Source organism: Colletes latitarsis, chromosome 7 (genome assembly GCF_051014445.1).
Source record: "Colletes latitarsis isolate SP2378_abdomen chromosome 7, iyColLati1, whole genome shotgun sequence".
NCBI lineage: Eukaryota > Metazoa > Arthropoda > Insecta > Hymenoptera > Colletidae > Colletes > Colletes latitarsis.
Genome location: NC_135140.1, coordinates 9,934,047 through 9,956,409, shown reverse-complemented (window position 1 = coordinate 9,956,409; position 22,363 = coordinate 9,934,047). Strand labels below are relative to the sequence as shown.

The window sequence follows — 22,363 nt, the reverse complement described above, 5'->3', positions numbered from 1 at the left end:
TCTTCCCCAGTCTTCTCTAACAGATCCTAACAAATTCATACATAGAAACTAGATCATAACTTTGAGAAACCACCACTTTGAAGTTCTGGTTAAAAGTGAAACATCCAAAAAACATATTTCTTACAGAATTGATATATTTCTCATCCTAATTTTGAGAGAACAGTAACTTTAAATAGATAAATTTAAGTAAATAGTTATTTGTACAGAAATATTGGCAAAGAACGTGAATTTTGGGGGTAATAAATAGAATCATTCTGACCCTGTGACCCAGATGTTCTGAATCTGAAATTTTCATTCGATATTCGCGAATAAAATTCGACTAAATTGCACAAAAATTTTTTCTAGACTTCTCAAACATATCCTAACAAACTCATAGATAGAAACTAGAGATCTATGATAACTTATGAGATCTTAATACTTTGAGAGATCTCCATTTTGAAGCTCTGGTTAAAAGTGAAAAATCCAAAAAACATATTTTTTACAGAATTAATATATTTCTCATCTTAATTTTGAGAGAACAGTAACTTTAAATAGATAAATTTAAGTAAGTGGTTATTTGTATAAAAAATATTGGCAAAGAACGTGAATTTTGGGTAATAAATAGAATCATTTTGATTCAGTGACCCAGATGTTCTGGATCTGAAATTTTCATTCGATATTCACGAATAAAATTCGACTAAATTGCATAAAATTCTTCCCCAGTCTTCTCAAACAGATCCTAACAAATTCATACATAGAAACTAGATCATAACTTCGAGAGACCTCCATTTTGAAGCTCTGGTTAAAAGAGAAAAATCAAAAAAAAAATATTTTTTACAGAATTGATATATTTCTCATCTTAATTTTGAGAGAACAGTAACTTTAAATAGACAAATTAAAGTAAATAGTTATTTGTACAGAAATATTGGCAAAGAACGTGAATTATAAGGGTAATAAATAGAATGATTCTGACCCTGTGACCCTGATGATCTAAATCTGAAATTTTCATTCGATATTCGAGAATAAAATTCGACTAAATTGCACAAAATTTTTTTCCAACCCTCCCAAATAGATTCTAACAAATACATTCATAGGAACTTAATCGTGTCTTCGAGACACCTTCATTTTGGAGCCCTGGTTGAAAATGAAAAATTCTAAAAACATATTTGTTGCAGAATTAAAATATTTCTCATCTTAATTTTGGGAGAACAGTAACTTTAAATAGATAAATTTAATTAAATTCTTATTTGTACAGAAATATTGACAAAGAACGTGAATTCTGGGGGTAATAATTAGAATCATTTTGATTCAGTGACCCAGATGTTTTGGATCTGAAATTTTCATTCGATATTCGCGAATATAATTTGTAGAATGATGGGCGTGATTGAACGACGGTCCGCCATGGGTTTCACCAGCTGCCATTATCACCGTACTCGACTCTGTATTATTGTGATAATGCGACGGGACGCAACCTGTTGTTATCCATCGACGTCTGTCGGCTTAATAGGCAGAACCAGTTTGGAAAGCCGTTACCAGTTCACGCCCACTGATCGAGTCACGATAAAAACGATTCCTTCGACAATCACATTTATTGCAAAACACCGATAACTAAAAACTTCGACGAATCTAACACACTATCAGAATTTTTGATGATTCGAAGCTAGATTTGCGAATCCGTCAATTTTACGAATTTCAGACTCCATTACACTGACACTGGTATTAACCCTTATCGTACCATGACGAGCCTGACTCGTTATAAGTTCTTGTCAAGTTTCACAATCATAAGGCTACTCGCTCGTCATCGACACATTTTTACATTTACGAAGTATTCATAAAGCAAATGTATTCTTTTTCGTGGCCATTCCTCGTACAAACGAATCTAAACAAAATTAAATAGCGTAGGTTTGACGAATTATTTGAAACTGAATCGCACGTCAAGGGGTTAAGTTTAGGGCACAAGTACCTCAGTACTCTGTTATAGATATTAAAAAACTGCATCGATCAGTTCAATCAAAATTAAAGAGTTTCGTCGGTATATTTAAAAAATGTAATTGTTTTCTTTCAAAGATAGGAACTTTATAATTTCGAGTGGAATTTTTTAAATATGAATTGTACTTCGATCGACGGCTATTCGACTTTTGCTAGGTTGCATTAACGGTACCTTCGACCTAATAAAAAAAAAACAGTTTGTCGATAAGGGTATTTTAATTATTTCGTACGATGGGAACGAGTTAAAGGAAACCTGTCCGCAAATAAGGTGAACGGGTTACGCCATGTCCAAGGAACACTACCACATGGTACGATATTACTAACTAGGAAGTCGTTGGCAAGATATTTATTTCCAGCTTTTCTCTCTTAATGGGAAAGCGGCACATTTTTTCTTCGTTCTTTTCTTTTTCGTACTCGTCGCGAAAGTATTCGGTACGTACGGCACGCCAGTAGCCGGGACACAGCGATTTCTCTAACAAAAAGTGAAAACGAGATACAGGATCGGTTGGCCGAACGCAGAGGAATGACCTAATGATGCGAGGCGATCGAGATTCGACATCGAAGGATCGGAACTGATCGTCGGAACCGACAATCGGCCGAGTTTCGCGGCGCAAAAATCGTTTCCATGCAAAACTTTTAAGTTTCGCAAAATTGTAAAAACTGTACTCGTCTGGATTTTTACAAAATCGCAGTTTTCTATAAAGGGAACGGATAAATGAGCCGTTTATTTTTTAAATGGCGTAAGTCCTTTTATGTTCGAATTAAGATATCGAAGGGTTTGCGTTGGATTAAATTTAAAAATATGGGTAACAAATGACATGGTAGAATAATGTTTGTGGGTTTCTAAGGGTGTCAAATTTATCATCCCAATTAGCATAATTAAAATTATTTAAGAAATAATACGTTTTTGATAGACATGATTGGACTTGCGCCACTTTCGAAATTAATGAAACGACGTTTTCAATTCTTAAGAAAGCAACAAGTCCATAGGAAAAGAAAATTTCCCTTGAAATAAAAATAAATGTATACACTTTTGTGTTATAAAATCAAAAAAATATTCAACTTTCATTCTTTGTTAAATAATTCTTACAATAAAATTAATATTTCATTAATTATTATTCAGTCTTCTCCAGTTGGTAAATTATTGTTAATGATTTAATTTAAATTTTTTATATTTCCAATGAAATATTTATAAATATGTTGATATATTATTTTTATATTGAAAATATAATATTTTATTTAAATTATGTGTATGCAGGAGGGACTATAGTGTGCAGGTGGTATACAGGGTGTTCAGCCACCCCAGGGAAAAATTTTAATGGGAGATTCTAGAGGCCAAAATTAGACGAAAATCAAGAATACTGATTTGTTGATGGAGGAAATTTGTTTGACGTTCTACAGAAAAGTAGTCTAATATTTTTTTGTAGGTACCCATAGGCTCTACTTGAGAAAAAAGTTTCATTGAAATATATTCACTATTGTAGGAGTTATGGCTATTTGAAAATTGGACCATTTTTATTGGATTTTTCTCATTTTACGGTGTCAAGGAACAACTTTCCGAATATTTTTGCATTTTCTACATATTCTTCACTAAAATACGCGTTGTTTGCTTTTTTAAACATCGAAATCGTCCAATCCGTTCAGAAGTTATGATATTTTAAAGATATAAATGAAATTTTGGGGAACCATTTCCGGCCTCACATTAGATTTTCGGTTAGGAATTTTTTTTCTCGAAAGTACGTAGGATTTTATTCATGTTTATTCATAAAAAATGATTGTAATTAACCTCTGCAACTAAAAATAATTTTTTCAGAACGATTCCAAATTTTTTTTTTCGCCCGAAACATTTAGGCACCTACACCCCGTCGATTTTTCTTAAAAATTCGTTTTTTATTTTTAATAAATTTGTTTGACGCTCTATAGAAAAGTTGTCTAATACTTTTTTGTAGGTACCCATGGGTTCTACTTCAGAAAAAAATTTCACTGAAATATATTCACTATTGTAGGAATTATGGCCGTTTGAAAATTGGACCATTTTTATGGGGTTTTTTTCACTTTACGGTGTCAAGGAATAACGTTTTCAATATTGTTAGAATTTCTACATATTCCTCATTAAAATTCGCGTTGTTTGTATTTTGAAACATTAAAATCCTCCAATCCGTTTAGTAATTATGATATTTTAAAGATATAAAAAAGGTGTTCCAAAGTGTACTCATTAAAGGCAGACTCAATAAATTCTCGTTACCTTTCAAATCGTTTGAATCAATAAAAGTTAACATAAAACTATGATTTAACAAGTTTGTACTCAGATTTTCTCTTTGTACCTTGAACTATTACCTAATGATATAGCAACTGATGTATAATTTGTACAATATTCGTTACTTAGAAAAATGCAATTTTTGCTTCGTTTTTCCCCGCGTTTCGGACGATTTTGAACCCGTGGAACTCGTCCGGAGAATCTGGCCGACGATCGAGAATGTTCAACATCGAATATCGGTGGTCTTATCAACGATCGAGGTGTCACTTTGTGTCAACGTCTACGTCATCTGGTTGAAAACCAGTTCGCGGCTCGCGAAGGTTCATTGATTCCTCCGTTAATCCGAGAGCTCTTCCTGCTCCCATTCGATCGCGTTCAGCTCCGCGTTAATCAGTCCCATAAAAAAACACACACACACGCACGCACACACACGAGGAAATTACATTCCGTAATTAGAATCAACGTTTAGAGTAGATTGGAACAGGCAATGGATCGTTTTGCACAGACGATAAAGAAGAATATTTAGCTGTACGCTCACCACGCCCAAACCTGTTACCGGCGCGACCTGAAAACCGGCAAACTCGATATCTTTTATGCCAGAGAGAACAAAAACCGGACTACGACTCCGGCCATTCTAAAATAGGCTAACCGAAGAATGTTCGGCGAGCAATGTTTCAGGAAATGTACGATGTTTCCTGGCAGTTCGGTCGCAGACGAGGTATATGAGTAGACCTTACATCCTGTTGACCATTTATTTGCTAAATAAATACAACAGAGTTTCAACCCAAGTGAGGATGCAGCTGTATCCCTTTCTTGGCTTGTTTAGACAAAGAATAGGACCAATTGGGTCTAACGGTACAGGACGAATTTTTCGTCACTGATCTTTCTCATGCTGTATGTTTCTTTCAAACCCTGCAGACGTGCCCTCCAAGTGTTTCTAATAAAGCTTAGTTAAAAGTTACATCGATCAAATTGTTTTTTTATTCCAACACCTATTTCCAATAAATAAATTTGATGTTCAAAGTTTGGAAACTTTATCGTGAGAGCAAATATGGCCTTGTTTGGTATCATTTCCACTGGAGAATGCTCAGCAATTTTAAAATAATTTCATAGTTATAAATTATAAAATATAAAAATGTCATTTTGGTGATTCATTCGTAGAGATAGCATGGACGAAACATTCTAGGAATTGGAACAATATCGAGAGAAAAAGTAGCAAACGTTAGCGAGCGTCCACTATAGTTTGCTGTATGAAAAATGCACGTTCACAGGGCAAAGTTGGCTGTCGCTTGGGACACAATGCTCGAAAAAGAAAAAGAAAAAAAAAAAGAATCGAAGGACAACCGAGATGGTATCGATGCGGAAGAGGCTCGAGTTGAATGGAAGGGAAAATGAAGCGTGGGCCGTGGCTTAATTGGTCGGCATCGCAATTGTCTTATGCACGACCGGACGATGAGGAACTTTCTTGCCTGCTCCTCTTCCGCTCCGTGGATACTTTTAACGTCAGTGAAAACACATCCCAATTTTCTCATACAAATTGTTCTGCGTCTAATTACATTCGACAGTCCCGTTTGTTCCTGCGCTTCCTCTCTAAACACGTTCGCTTTCGACGGTCGTTGACGCATCTGATACTGACAATCCTTCGACAACGTTGCTCCGATTCTATTATTTGGGGTTTAAATAAAATTACAGTAGATTATTATAGTACGAGGGTGGTCCCCGGAAGAACCTGGTCTGAGGTATAGATGACGGTTCTTGTTTAAAAAAAATAACTATGGTCGAAAGTACCACCCTCACAAAGCTCAAGTTTCAAGTTTGAAGACGCTACATTGTTTAGTATTTGTTTGATAGCCATTAATAGTAAACGCTCTCAATGAATTTGTGAACTTGGAAAAAAGCAGCGTGGTCAACATTTTATCATATGTCCTCTACTGATAATAATCCATTCCATCGCAGCTGTCCTAAGGAAGAAGAAAGTTGATGGAAATGGTGATGTGTGGAAGCAAAGGGTGAACTTGAATCATTTAGTCAGCTTTCTCTGTTAAATGACAATCTTATAAAAGCAATTCGTCCGTTACATGAACAGTTAACATCTCATGATCTGCTGGAAAGATGCACTGAAGGACATGCGTAAAATAATAATGAAAGTTTTAACTCTTGTCTATGGAATTTGGCACCAAAACGTTTGCACTATGGAGCAAAAACTATTGAGATTGCTGCATTCCTGGCTGCTTGCATCTTTAACATGCATATACATATACGGAAACAAAATTGTTTGCTGAGCGCATGGACAGATAGAGAATTATCGCCGTTGAAGAACAGGCTTCTACGCCATTCCAACAGCGAAAATTGGCCAAGGAAGAAGACTCGAGCATTCTTAATGAGTTTTATGAAGAAACTGAAGGACTAACGTACGAACCCGGAATAACCAAAAGATAGATGCTTTTTTAATTGGATTTTTCATCATGTGAAAATTATAAAATAAGATTATTTTATTAGAAATCAGAAGTTATGTTGCGAATTATTTCCTTTAATAAATTAAGAATTTCTTTCTAAAAATCAACGTTTATTTCATAAGGGGTCAAATGACCCCTTACGGTAAGAACAGGTATGCGTAAAGTACCGGTACGTTTAGTGTTAATAGAATTTGATTTGCACTGTACAACGGAAAAATTCAATGGCGTTTGGTCCGCGCCTTACACGTCCAAGTATTGGGTCTTTTACCTTATCGTTACGGCACCGAGAACTCTGTCGGTCTATCGTCGTTGACGTTGTCGTCGTCCTATTTTTGGAGAAGCCTCGGTCGACTCGACCGTCAATGTGGTGGGGTTGGTTGCTTGCGACCATGGACCACCGCTCGCGCCATTTATGGGCGCGGCGCGACGAATGGTCACTATACCGAATTGTGCTATGTAACCCTGAAACGTTGCTTCCACCCCCAACAGATTCTGCAACGTTCCATTATTCCCTTCTACCCAATCACATCACAGATCGGACATTTGCGACACCCAAAATTTCATCTTCGATATTATACGCCCGCCATTTTCTATTTTTCCGACGCAATAGAATAATCTAAATCCTGATTCGACACCGTATTAAAAACACTGTTGGGTTCGAAATATCTTGTACAAAAAACGTTGTGAATCGTACAAATAATTTCTATGCTTCCCTTCGCCCCTTGTCTGAGTGGTAATATATTAAAAACACATTTTAAAATTCGACGAGATATTCTTTTTCTTGAGCATTGCGTGTACGAACGAATTTAAACAAAATTAAATGTACGTTCGAAAAATTATTTATAATTAAATCATACACATTAGAGGGTTAATCCTTCCTATGTCGTTGTTCCAGTAATCCTAAAGGTGTTTTATAATTTTGTCTGACGCTTAGAAACAGTTTACGGATCTCTTCAACGAATCGAAAGCTGCTTATTGTATCGACGATGTATATAAATAATTATCCCGCCACCTCTAGGATATCTCTACGAGTAATTAACGATCACCGACGAGGAGACTGGAGCTTCAAGTGCAGGTGGCCACGCTGGGATGTGTATATTTCACGTTCTCCGGTTACTTTCACTGCTGTCGCTGTACGTCGATTCGTAATGTTCTCGGTGCGTTAGGTAACGCGACGAGTAATGAAGCAACAGTACGGAAAGAAAGTGGTAATTTGATAGGAAATTTCGAGTTTCGTACGCTTCATAAATCACGCGTACCGGATTCTGCGCCGGAGAAACGGATTTAAAGACGCGCGAGCTCCTGAGAAAAAAAGGGGGCATTAATTTAGTCCGCAGACTGAACTAGACAACTTGCAATTACTAGTTTTCTCGTTGGAAGCAATTACTTCGAACGTATTCTACTTCGTTTTAATTCCACCGATACTTCGACGAATATTAACGTTTGTCGAATTTTAATAAATTAATATTGTAACAGATCGACCCACCCGAAATTCCAGTAGTTTTATTTAAACTTTAGTTCTACTATCTTTCAAGTTTCGATTAGTAACATTTAAATTTTTTTACACTTTTAAGAACATTTTCTCGCTACATTTATTCGCACCGATCATCGTACGGTGGAGAATCATTCTACTGCCAGTCACATGATTGAGCAACTTGCGCATTCTGAAACGCTTAACCTAAATTTGATAACCTATATGCGACCGGTTGCATAAATCGCTATGAAACGATAACGTGTCAACAGCCCCGCGACGTTTCAAGATTAAAGTAATTTAGTAAACAATTCGACAACTGCATATAAAATGTTTCCAAAAAGTTACATCCCATTTTACCTGTAAATGTTATTTGCAATTTTTTCAATGGAATCCCCTACATCTAACTTTCCTAATTCAAAAGTAAATCGAACTCTAAGCGAAATGCATGGACCTATAGCAGACGTTTGCGATGATACTGGTAAAGAAACGTTTGAAACACTTCGAGGAACGATAGTTTGGGTATAATCACTGTCGCTAGGTCTCAATATTAACACTAGAAGTACCAATAATTATGGTGTATTTATTTGTACCAAAGAAATTAAAACGATAGATACTTGGAGAAATGTATAGTGCAATGGAAATAAATGTTTATTCATTCTCTTATAGAAAACTACAGTAAATTTTCAAAAGTTCAGTCGAATAAATTTTTTACAATTTTTGTTAGAAATTACAAATGGGTCATTATGACCACTTCAGTAGTTCTAGTGTTAATCTACTATCGTTCGTAACGAGTGCCTGAAGCGTCAGCCATGTTTGTTAATGTGTTCTGAAATCGATGTAGCGACTATTTTTATTTTACAACGTGAATATTACTTACAATTTTTCCAATGGAATACCCTGCATCTAATTTTCCTAATTCAAAAGTAAATCGTATTCTAAGCAAAATGCCGGACCTGCAGCAAACGTTTGCGAAGATACTGGTAAAGAAACGTTTAAAACACTTTGAGGAACGATAATTAGGGTATAATCACTGTCGCTGGGTCTCGATATTGATCTATTATCGTTCGTAACAAGTGCCTGGAGCGTCAGCCATGTTTGTTAATGCGTTCCGAAGTTGATGTAGCGACTATTTTTATTTTACAACGTGACTTACCACATCGCCTGCACCGACACCGGCTTGAAGATGTGCTGTCGGCCGCAAACGCTGACGCTGAAGCCTCTGCAACGAAAAAGAGACAAAGAAATTAAAAGTTCGAACCACTTGGAACGTTCGAGTATCGTCTTATATAGGGTGGCCAACCTATTGTATCGACGAGCTATTTTATTGCTAACCGTAAGGAATCAACTTCCCCGTTGTACTCGGCTCGATGCTATTTTCGAGCACGCCTAGCCTTTCGACCATTCAGGGATGCTCTGCACTCGGAAAGAAATGTACAGAAAATATTGCAACATCGATTTTTTACGAGATCGAACTTTTGTTTTCTGGGCAAACGTAACTTAATATTTATCGTTACAAGAAATTACATGACATCGAACGGTGCACAGTCTGAATACATCGTTTCCCCTCCAAGTTAAAAATTTAAATAAAATTAAATGGTGTACATTTGAAAAATTACTTGCAATTAAATTAACGCTAGGGGTTACGAATTAATTTCTTAATTTAAAACTGTTACGCGTTTACTTTGGAAGATATTACCAGCAACCACATTAGGTACTTTTTTATAATTTTTTAATTCCACGAACACTATTAATGCAATATTTTCTTTTTAAAAAATTTGTCTAGAATGTTTTCTTCCCTCACAGAATCGAGGAGTAAAAATAAGTTGTAATCGAGCGAAAATAATCTTTTGGCATCAGGTAGAAGGGGAATTTAAGATGGCGGTAAGTAACCTAGGGAACGCCTCTGCTCTCCGGCAATCCTTTGGCAGAGGCTGCTTGTTTATTCCGTGTCTCTGGCAACCGACGATTATTCAAAATCTCAATTTCGCTGTTCGAAGCACCGACGATTGTCACGCGGACGAGCAAACTCCCAACTCCCGGCACGAAATTACAACGGTAACGCAACTCCTCGCTTGCAGCGCGTTACGACACGCACTGCACATCTAGTATAACCGTTAATTACGCATTATGTAAAAGTCCCAACTTGTGGAAAACCGCCGGCCACGCGAACCTCGAGCTACAGGTTACCAATAGGCACAAGTTCGACGCTCATTTCCCAAAAACAATTCCGTCGTCAGATTTCTCCTATTACTCCGACGAAACCGAATTGTACCAATACCGGTACAACGATATTAACACTTTACCGATCTAGATCGAAATTTTCTTGACTGTGCTCGATCGTGTTCGATACAAAAAAACCGAACCTAATAAGAAATAAAATAATACAACAATTTCCAGGCATATTAGTAGTTGTACAATTTGAAAATGTCGTTGAAGAAATCAAACAAGTTTTGTATCAAGTATACAGGGTGTTCGGCCACACCTGGGAAAAATTTTAATGGGAGATTCTAGACGCCAAAATGAGATGAAAATCAAGAATATCAATTTCGCGATTGAGGCTTCGTTAAAACGTTATTAACAAATTTAGTTAAGAAATTTCAAATCATTCTGAAAAAATTATTTTTGGTTGTGGGGGTCAATTACAATCATTTTTGGTCAATACACATACCCCAAAAATCCTACTCACTTTCGAGAAAAAAATTCTTTACCGAAAATACAATGTCTGACCCTGACATTACGATTCCCCTGAAATTTCAAAAAGTTTCAAATCATTCTGGAAAAATTATTTTCGGATGCGGGGGTAGATTACAATCATTTTTGGTCAACAGACATACCCCCGAAATCCTGCGCATTTTCGAGAAAAAAATTCATTACTGGCGGAAATTTAAACGTTAATAATTTTTTAACGACGCCTTCATTGACAAATTGGTATTCTTGATTTTCGTCTTATTTTGGCCTCTAGAATCTCCCATTACAATTTTTCCCATATCGTTCAAATTAAATTAAATCTAATAACATTTTAATTAATTCAATCTAATAATATTTTTCATTTTCAGAACAACCGATTAATAGGTTATCAATCGGTAAGATTGATAGGCTACCGGTCGATAATGTGGTAAAATTAAAACCGGTAAATAGAAAATATCCTGTATACAATACTGGAAGAAATGATACGACAATTTATGTATTTTTATATTTTATATACAGTGAAAAAGTTTTACCAAAAAAGAAAGAAGCAATACTTTAAGTCTAAATCAGACTATTTACGAAGAATTATGTTAAACACTAGTGAATATATGCCAACGCAATGGACATTCTGTTTTATAAAATTTTCGACCATATTTCCGACTTTTATTAATATAACAAAAATGATAAACATAAATCTTATTTGAATGAAATTTTTATAATAATCTTGATGAAATTAGTTACTGACAAAGTGATTCGAGATTGGGATGACGGATAGACGCGCAGAAATTCAACGACAATAAAATGCAACATCCGGAGCTTTAATCCTTCGAGCAATTAGGTGACCGAAACGTGAATACTTCCGGCAGCTGCTGTTAAAAAAAATAAAGCGTACCAGGCGATCGTATCGTAAACTCGTTTGAAAAGTCCCGAGTCCTGGCAGTTTTATTGTTATAGGATGGAAAGCGAAATCTGCTTTCCAAGGATAGTTTTAGTTAGCTTCGGAGCTCAGATTCGATTTGATCGTGTGATTTTAAGATTGATTTCCGATTTATTTATCCGACTAATTTGAATTTCAGAGAGTTCCGTACTTTCTCCTCCACTCGGGACCTCTCTGCGCCGAGCAAAAACATAGAGACAAATCAATCCGGTCTCGATCTGCGGAAATTGATTGCACATATTTTTCCCGAGACTTGTCACGTTGACGGTTAGATTAAAATACAGTTTTTCTTTTACAATTAGAATATATGTATGTCCCTCTAGAAACCATACAACTTTTATCTGAAACAGTGTTTTATACAATATATTATTTATAAGTTATTTGAAATCGTCATTAATTAATTTCGACATAAGTTTCCAAAGAATAATATTTATGAGTTCTGTTACTTTAAATATTGAAAACTATTATTTACAATTAAGCAAATTCGGCTGTGGCTTCTGTATGGACGAAGTTTCGTATAGAATCATCTTTCGTAAAGATCGAGACGTCCAATTACCAAAACTTTGCACTTATTGTTTTATGAAACACCACTATAATTTCTGTTCTAAAATTACTCAACGAGAAAATTTAGTAACAAGTTTTATTATTGCAAACTTTAAGACACTGTTCAATTCGTGTTCGTTCGCGTTTGATAACACAATGGCCTCGTATTTAGACGTAAACAAATGAACGTAAACATTACGAATGCTTTATTAATAATATAAAAATATATTCAACTTCAGGACTCAACAGACAAAATAAAACAAAAGTATATAGAAAACCAAACTGAAAACACGCATGTTAAAAAGGTGCACGTAATTAGTAATTAAATTAAATGTTCCAACTGCATTCCACCTTCTGAAACGCAAAGTTCTATTCTTTATAATAAAGTCTTATGTGTAACTTTAATTAGAGAACTTCTTTGTAGATTTCTACACATTTTGTATAAATTTTGTATAAATTTTCCTTTTATTTTGTGTGTTAAGTTCTGAAGTTGAATAAATAAGTATTTGTAATAATTTACGTTCATTTGTTTACGTTTCAAATGCGAGGTCTTAGCGTTACGTATCGTCGAATAATTTCAAATATTGTGACAACCGATTCATGGCAATTTCTCTTTAAAAATATAACAATGATCTTAATTTTTTATCAAAAATCAATCGTCGATCGAGACGTCGAATTACCAAAACTTTGCACTTATTGTTTTATGAAACGGCCACTGTAATTTCTGTTCTAAAATTACTTAACGAGAAACTTTACTAACAAGTTGTATTATTTCAAACTTTAAGACACTGTTAAATTTGCGTTCGTTCGCGTTCGACTTAGGTGTGGACGTGCTTTGCTCGAAAAGCACGCGAACGAAACGTTGCTCGTAAACGGTACATTGGAGTTTCAGATCGAGAAACGCATTTGGCTACCGTGTAAAGGTGAACACGAAGGTCGCCGCCACTCTCTTTTGCTCGGGCATACGGGCGTAGGGAAATGGAGCGCGTTTGCAGTACGGCCACGTTAGAACAAGCCTACTTGACAGGTGAGCCTCCCCAAGGTCACGGTGGAAGGTCGTGCCTGCAGTCGCGGAGCCATCGACTAGGGTCATACCGTTTGTCGACTGGTTCGTTTCGTCCGGAGCGTCCGCAAGAATCGGTCAGTGCATCGCTAACGGCGATTTGCATTCCTATTATACGCCCGGAGTAGACTCCAGAGAACCCCGAGTTCCAACAACGTTAGTCATATGCCCAACCTTTACAGGTGGTTGCACCGAATCCAGCTTTCGCATAGCGCGCTATCTAAATATGATTCACAGCGTACGTATGTAGCAATACACAAACCATGCATTCTCCGAACAAAATTACCAAGTTTTATGTTTCTGGAAAGTAACTGAAAACAGTCAACGTACCCGTCGCCGTCGAGAGTAATGGCAGTGTCGGCTAGAACCCGAAGTACCAGACCTACGGTCGCCCTGTCGTGACAATCGATACCAAGAAGGCAACTCTCCTCGGCATCTTGCCTCCCCGTACAGGACACGACCACCAAATATCGCGTCCTCCCTTGATGCACCGACTCGAGTTTCACCGCCTGAAATCAGAATACAGAGTTAGAAAAGGAAAGAAAGGAAATAGAAAACCTACGTGAATTTATTTTGTTGTTTCTCGTAAGGTGCATAACGGAACCACAAGTTTTGTATAAATCATTATTTACTATTAAGAGTATAAAAGAATAAACATTAAGTCTGATAAAATTCTTCTAAAACCAGATGCCACCTAATACCGGATAATAGCGATATCTTTAAAGTGTACGTAAACAATAGTAGAGATAGAATAAACAACGATCATGTTTCAGTCGCGTGTTTTGTTTTTTTTTTTTTATTAATGCAATTTGAATCTCAAGAAAAAGATTATTTTGCAGTGCTGTACAAGCATTTCAATACATTATAATACTTCACATAATACAATAAAAATTATAAACATTCGTGTGCTTGCTAAACAAACAGTTTAAAGATGAAGTCTTTTCTTAAATCTTTAAGTCACAGTAATTCAGAAACGAGTAGGTCAGTTTACATATCTCGGACGTAGATCTGGAGAGTAGAATATTACGTGAGAGCGGAAGATAAAGATGTAGTTTTTGCAAATGTTTGATAAACTTTGATCTGTGTTCTTTAAATGTGGGACATTGCCATAGTACATGGCCAATGTCCTGTGGATCGTTCAGTCGCGTGTATACAGTTAAAAGAATCGGTTGATTTTTGCGTCTAATTAGAAGCTAGTGTGTATCGTACAAATTGTAAATTACTATACCTCTCAATTTTTGTAATGAAAAAGCGTGAGTGGTATTATTACATCTTTTGGTAAATACTTTTTTAATTATCTCTGTATTTTTTATGTTCGGCCATCTCTGGGAAAAATTTTAACGGGAGATTCTAGAGGCTAAAATAAGACGAAAAATCAAGGATACTAATTTATTGATTGAGGCTTCGTTAAAAGTTATAGAAACATTTCCACACAGTATATTATCAGTAAAGAATTTTTTTCTCGATAGAACGTAAGATTTTGGGGGTATGTGTATTGACCAAAAATAATTGAAATTGACCTTGCAACCGAAAATAATTTTTTCAGAATAATTTGAAAATTTCTAATTTTCAGGGTAACAGACAGTTATGGTCAGACATATTTTCAGTAATGAATTTTTTTCTTGAAAATGGTTAGGATTTCGGGGGTATGTATATTCACCAAAAATAATTGAAATTGACCTTACAACCGAAAATAATTTTTTCAGAATGATTTGAAAATTTTTAATTTTCAGGGTAACAAACAGTTATGGTCAGACATTATATTTTACGTAATGAATTTTTTTCTTGAAAATGATTAGGATTTCGGGGGTATGTGTATTGACCAAAAATGATTGTAATTGACTCCTGCAATCGAAAATAATTTTTTTAGAACAATTTTACGAACTGCTGCAAAACTAAGTCAATCTATTCTTTTTTTCATTGCTAAACGAGAAGACATTAATTACTGAAACAGTTGTTTATATTACCTTTAACTATGACAAAGATAACTATAATGTTTGTTTTTTAATATTCTCCTATATTCTTAGCAATAAATAATGATTTATATAAAACTTGTGATTGTTGGTTCAGTTATGCTCCTTACTATAGGTCGAAAACTAAAACCGCCCTGCAACTTTTCGAGTTTTACACCTTTGGATCCCAAGTATGTTTCTGAAACTCGTTAAAAGTCGTTCCAGAATTACGCGAAGCATGAAAGTAAAAAAAAGTTGTGCACATAAGTACTACACCGTTTTGTTAATTAACCACCGACTTTTTTATCGAAACTGAATAAATTTCTCGGTCTGCGAGTCCAACAGTAATAATTTTTTTTATCATTTCCTGATACTGTTAAGATTCTTCGATAAGGAAACTGCATTTATTGACGTTGGTACATGAGGATACAAAGACACAATGAAATTAGAATATTTTCAAGTATATTCAAACGTTCGTTAAGTTAAAAATCCAACACTGTTTTGGTTGCTCTCAACTTTAATGTGGACAAAATTTGTGTATGTATCGTTATTTTTTTGTTTGAATTTGACGAACTCTTAAAATTATTTTAGACAAACATTTATAGAATTTAATTTTGTGTTTAAATTAATATTACAAGTTTATAAATTTTACAAAACGAAATCATTCTCGGTCAATCCATAAATTATACCAATTATGCTAGTTGTATAAAAAAAAAAATCATCGCGAGTATCTCGTGCAAACTAGCATAATTGCTTTTACCTTGAATGACATGAAGTCACAGGTCGCTGAATTTCATTTAAAAGGAGCTGTCCAAGCGCAAAAAACAAAGCGTATACTCTACTTTCTAAAACATGTTCTTTATTCGACGCAGACGAGCATTTGTATTATTTTTCGAAAAATAAAATATTCCCGTAGTGAACATTTATCCGAGCCTCGTTAAATAACTATTTGTAGAAACGCAGGATACATTAATTAGCAATACAGCAAACGATGTTAAAAGAAACGTACCACTGCGTTTAATCGAGTGTCGCAGGACTATAATGACGGCCATGCGCATCGAAAACAAAAGAACCTGCAGTAAAAATGAGGAAAAATAAATTATCCAAAGTTCTCGACACTTTACCGACCGAGTAGCGATTTGATTCTACGCTATCGACCCTACAGAATTTTTTGAGCACATCAAACTGGTTTAACGATCGAGACACAAGTATTTTAACACTTTATCGACCGGTAGCGGTTGACCCTATTTCTACAGTTATATTCAGAAACATAACATATATTATTAGTGAGAAGCAAAAGGACATACATCCATTTATTAACGGAATATTATGGATGACAGTACAAACGTAACAAAAATGTAGTCAAAAAAGTCTCTGTACATACAAATTTATTAACTATAGTTTTTTAATTAGTGATCCTCCCTTTAGTTTAATAATTTCTTACAACCTTTTTTGCATGTTTAACTGACTGTATTTATCTATAGAAATATCAAATAAAACCTTGTCAAAGTGCTTACTATATTGTTCGCTTTCTGTTATTATAGGGTAATTAAATCTAATAACATTTTTCATTTTCACAAGTTACCAGTCGGTAAGCATTGGCTGCGAAAAGCCGATTAATAGGCTACCGGTCGGTAAAGTATTAAAAATACTACTAGGTGTACAAATGCTTCTTTGACTCGTTTGTTATTATCGAGTGTCAAGACTATCGTGGACATCGAAACGGAAAGTCCAACATCGTTCGAAGCAGGAGATCTGCAATTTGGTAGACGATAAAATCTCCAGACGTTTCTTCTGCACTCAGACGGCACTCGAAAGTGTACCTACAACGTCGTCTCGTACACGAATATCTTCAGTACCTCTTCGTGCGTACGTACGGCCTTGAAGAGGGCGAGCCAAGATTAACGTGAGACGAGTTACCTAAGGTCGCATTTGCCCAGCTACTTCAACTCGTCTCCAGTCTTTTTCATGTTCCTCAGGTAACGACAGGGGCTCCGTGAGTTTGCAAAACGTCGACCTATTAAGGGGGCGCAAGAAGATCCGAAAGAGTTTTCGCCAAATTTGGAAACCATAATGGATTCTGACAACTACCACACCAGTCAAAATGACTGGTTTTACAATTTTATTTGAAAATTCCTATTTCGTGTTACATTTTTTTTTTACTGTAATGTTGCAATGACTTTTGTAGATCTAACTAAAGGAGTTATATTGAATTTCATTCTTGGTATTATTTATTAAAAACCAAAATAAGTTTGTATCATGGCTACTTATACTAATATCAGTAAAAATGACTAGTATTTATCGAAATGTAAAAGGGTCCTATAATCTGTTTACAGAACCCGAATTCGTTCCGATTATTATTATATTATATTATACTTCTTATATTTACTTTAATGGAAATTTATATTACTATTTTTGTTACCAAATATTCTTTATCACAATTATTGTTATTAGTATAGTTATATACTAATAATATTAATATAGTTATAATTATTATAATATTATTATAATAAATATAATTTTGTGAGAAAGTAGTAAATCAGTAAATATAACAATATTTTCACTGTTTTGACTACATTTTGACCGTTTTGGTAGAAATAGCTTCATTTTATCTGTCGGTAATTCTAGTGTTAGGGGGGTCTTCTAGCGTAAATTGCATTTTTTTTACACTTTCTTGGAGAATTTTTGGCGAATAACTTGCGCAATCAAATTTACAAGATTTAATACTACACGTTTCTGCTAGCACACAATTGATTTTGTTGCGTTCGGGTGGTACTGCAGTTATGCTCCGTGGTGTAAAGCTTCGATATCTGAACCATGATCAAAAGGAAGCTCGCCTAGATCGTTCAATTCCCCGAGTCACAAGGATCCCACGAAGGAATCGCGAAAGGTCACCGTGAAAGTGTTTCGCGATCGACGATGTGTGGATTCCGCGCGCGCGCGAGCGCATTTGTACGTGTGTGTTATCGATATGATGTCGTGAAACGAAAGCGAATTGTCATGGAAAGGGGGAGTAGCGAGCCAAAAGGTTCTTCGAACAGTCTTTCTGTTTCCCTTTCTACCTAGATCGATAATAAATTCACACAATCGCTTCGTTGCTCGCTGCAAACGAGTCCTACGCGCGCCAACCAGCGCCCTAACATCACGATCGAACGGACGTTCATGTGTGGATCGACGATGCTTGTTCGTATAGAGGGCACGCATTGAACCCGTAGCAATTTCACAACGAAAACCGAGATCACGTTTCGACGTTTCTAGGTTGCATCGAATCTCGTGGAAACTCGCGACTTTAACAACACTTTCCTCATCGCGAACACACACGGGAAATCAGGCTTATGGATTATTTCACGCTGAACCCTCTTTGTACAGAGTTATCCAAAAGCACTTTTAGGATGTCGAATGAGAATATCTGTCAAACGCCATGTTTGTTCCTTGTCACTTTCTTTTATTTCTAATCTATATTAGGTTGTTCGGAAAGTTGTTTAGTTTTCTCACCAACAGAGACGTTAATTGCATTTTTAACCAGCCAACTTTATTCTAAACCGTATTCTCATTATACAGGGTGTTCAGCCACCCCTGGGAAAAATTTTAATGGGGAATTCTAGAGGCCAAAATATGATGAAAATCAAGAATACCAATTTGTTGATGAAGGCTTCGTTAAACAGTTATTAACGTTTAAAGTTCCGACAAAAATTAGATTTCTAACTAGAAACTATACACAGAGAATAAGCCGAAACGTACAAATTTTTTCCTTGGAATTTTTAGCGATACAGACGACACCATTGATCAGAATAAGAAGTTTTCTTCGTTTCTATAGACGGAAAAATTAATATACACAAAGCTTTATGAATGTTTGCAAAATTGTTGCCAAGTTCGGACGCGAACCCGAAAGGCGATGAACTTTCTCAGGGTGATCCAATTACTGGCAACACGAGAAAGAGATATTCGCGAATATTGGTTCACCGCAGACATCCCCGTCGGCTTTCGATTTACAAACAGGAGATATCGCTGCCCGTTCGAAATTCGTATTAGCAGCAATGCTAGAAATTAACGTCGGATCCATGGTGAGTCTAGAGTGGCCCACGACTGATTTCAAACAACCTACAACGAGTACAAAATGGTTCACTATGGATTGGGGGTGGTCCACTATGGATTGGGGGTGGCCCACTATGGATTTAGAGCGCCACACTGTGGATTTGGAGCGCCTTACTATGGATTTGTAGTGACCCACCATAGATTTGTAGTGACCCACCACGGCTTTCGAGTGATCCATGGTAGGTTTCAAACGATCCATAATAAATTTCAAACAGAAATCATCATTTTCGGTAAGAAACGAAATGAAGATAAAATATAAAACTGTCTTAATGCTTTAAACGTTTAAATTACAATGGACGACATCTCAACATTTTTTAAGCATTCTATAAAACGCATCTTTTCCCCCGTTTGCGAGCGGGGGCGTCTCCTTTGTTTAAATGTACGCCAGAAAGAAATGACATTTTAAAAATTGATTGAAAGGCGTACAAAGAAACCGAAAGGTAGTCTCGAAAGCATTATTCCTGGTATTAAAAGGTGTCGAGTTTACTCATGCCGAATCAGTTTCATGCTTACAAAGCGTTCTGTTAACTCTTTCGAAAGTAGGGCAAGTTTATCGGATGTCGTGACACTAGCTTAGGTGAGTATAGCCATGTTTTAACCTACTGTCGCCGGACTTAATTATGGTTAATTCGTTTTCTAGTAGACCAGACCTCTCGCGTCCCTCTAATAACGCCTTAATGTCGACGACTGTGGTAACCTCTTTGTACTTACTTTCTCTTTAGGTCTGCCTACAAATAGACCCCATTACTAAATTCTATCCCTTTCTACAAGGGTCTTTTGTTCTTTCAACCTTTAAATTGCACAGTGAAAGTTGTCGAACGGAAGCACAGCCCGTAGAATTGTTTTCGGTACGCGAACCAAATCTGTTTTCCCAATTAATACTTTGCCGTCTCTGCTTCGGGTTTTATTGACCTCCGATTATTTTCTCGATCGTGAGAAAAATTGGGCTCGTTACAGCGCGCATACGTAAAAGTGTTGTTGAATCATGTTCCCAGGCATGGTGGCGTACATATAACGGTATTGTATAATGACTTACATACGAGTCGATACGATTAACGCATCCAGTGAAAATATTAAAAGCTGTCTTCCGAGAGCTTTGGTAGGAAAAAAGAGATCGTATTCGTATACTGTAATGGCGATTCGCTTCACTAAATAAAAATAAAACACCTGTTTCTTATGAATTGTTGTTTTTGAAACTGGTATAAATCCAATTTTTCAACCATTTAAATGTTTAAGGGTTTACGTTTGAATAAATTAAAAACAAAACTTGTCAACGATCGTGCAACGTTGAAAACACTGGTTCTCGCCCTAACAATGTCTAACAAAAAGGAGATTAGAGTAGGTGTTCCCCAAGAATTTGTATTAGGACCATAGTTATTTAAAATATACCTCAACGACGTACCTGACATCGCGTATTATTGCTGACATTACTTTATATTATTCATATTATACCTCTCTATCGGTATTGTTATTGCAATTAAAAATTAATATTAAAAAATAACTACTCCGTAAACTAAAGTAACACAGTTGTAATAAACATTTGTTAAAAATAACTGGAGAAAATTCATAAGAAACGAGTTCCTGTCATTTATAGGAAATCGCTATTATAGTGCACCAGTGGTAGGAACTGTATTTGTTGTATAATACAATGATGAGACGTTTTGTCAATCGGAACGTATTACCCTAGTTTCTATCAGACTCTATGGGGCAATTAAAAAACTACCAGTTTACGACATTCATCCGGGTATAAAATAATATCCAGGAGAATTCTCATTGGTAGAACGGATACTATAAAGTAGCTAAGCGTTGTTCGTCCGTCAATTCAACGCGCAACCTGTTTTAAAGTAGACTTCTTTCTATCTCGAGCTTTACGTACAATCTGACCACGACTCGACTAACGAGTTTTTATCAGGCTAATAAACGGATCGGTGAAACGACGCCAGTTCTGCAAGATGCGGTCCGGATCATCTGAGAATGTCCGTTCCAGTTGCACAGGTGTCCTCCTAGATTCCATCGTGCATAAAAGCCCTAATTACATTAGGTTGGCGCAAAAATAATTGCGGTTTTGAAATATACACTTTAAAACAATACACGTTAGGTTAGAATAAAGTTTTTTAATCAAAATAGGAGCCATTCGATTCTATACACTTCTGCCAATGTAATACAAGTTTGTTTATTCCATTATTGTAGAATTCTGATGGCCTAGAGCCGATTAACTCTTCAAATGCGTTTTCCGCTGTTGCCTGAGTTTTCAAGTTTTTCTCACGCAAAAAATTGTCCAGATGTTGAAATAGATGATAATCTGTTGGCGAAGAGTCTGGTGAGTACAGTGGATGAGTAAATATTTCGTATTCCAATTCATTAAGTTGTTATTTGTGAGACGCGTGGTCGAGCGTTGTCATGCAATAGAATAGCTCCTTTCCGGTTGATCAGTATTGGGCATAAATTTTTCAAATTTTTATGCATTTTTTGGATTTCCTCGCAATATTTCACTACTGTGGTAGTTTCGCCAGGTTTGAGAAAATTGTAATGCATCATCCCACTTCTGGACCACCAAACAGTGACCATAACCTTTTTCTGATAAAATTTTGCTTTTGGAAAATGTTTTGGCTTTTCATCTTGGTCTAACCACTGAGCAGAACGCTGTCGATTATCATACAAGATCCACTTTTCATCGCATGTTATGATTCGGTCAAGAAATGGGTCGTGTGTGTTTCTTAAAAGCAGAGCTGAGCAAACTCCAAACCGACGAAATCTTTGATTTTCGTTTAGCTCGTGCGGTGCCCATTTATCCAGTGTTTTGCATTTACCATTTCGAGATAAATGACGAATAATCGTCGAGTGGTCAACATTTAGTACCTCTGCGACCTCTCGAGACGTTTTGCATGGGTCCGTTTCGATAATGGTCTTTAATTCGTCATCGTCGATCA

The 22,363-nt window shown here is 36.0% G+C and overlaps 1 protein-coding gene across 3 annotated transcripts in view; it reads right to left on the bottom strand.

Moving 5' to 3' along the window:
• Positions 1 to 22,363, bottom strand: part of Ssh (Protein phosphatase Slingshot) — an 87,600-nt gene that overhangs the window by 19,847 nt on the left and 45,390 nt on the right. For all 3 annotated transcript variants that reach the window (XM_076768638.1, XM_076768639.1, XM_076768640.1), the window contains 2 exons: positions 13,717 to 13,895; positions 9,309 to 9,374 (listed from right to left, as the gene is read on the bottom strand). In XM_076768638.1, the coding sequence (XP_076624753.1) occupies positions 9,309 to 9,374; positions 13,717 to 13,895 (245 nt within the window). The remainder of the gene's footprint in view (positions 1 to 9,308; positions 9,375 to 13,716; positions 13,896 to 22,363) is intronic.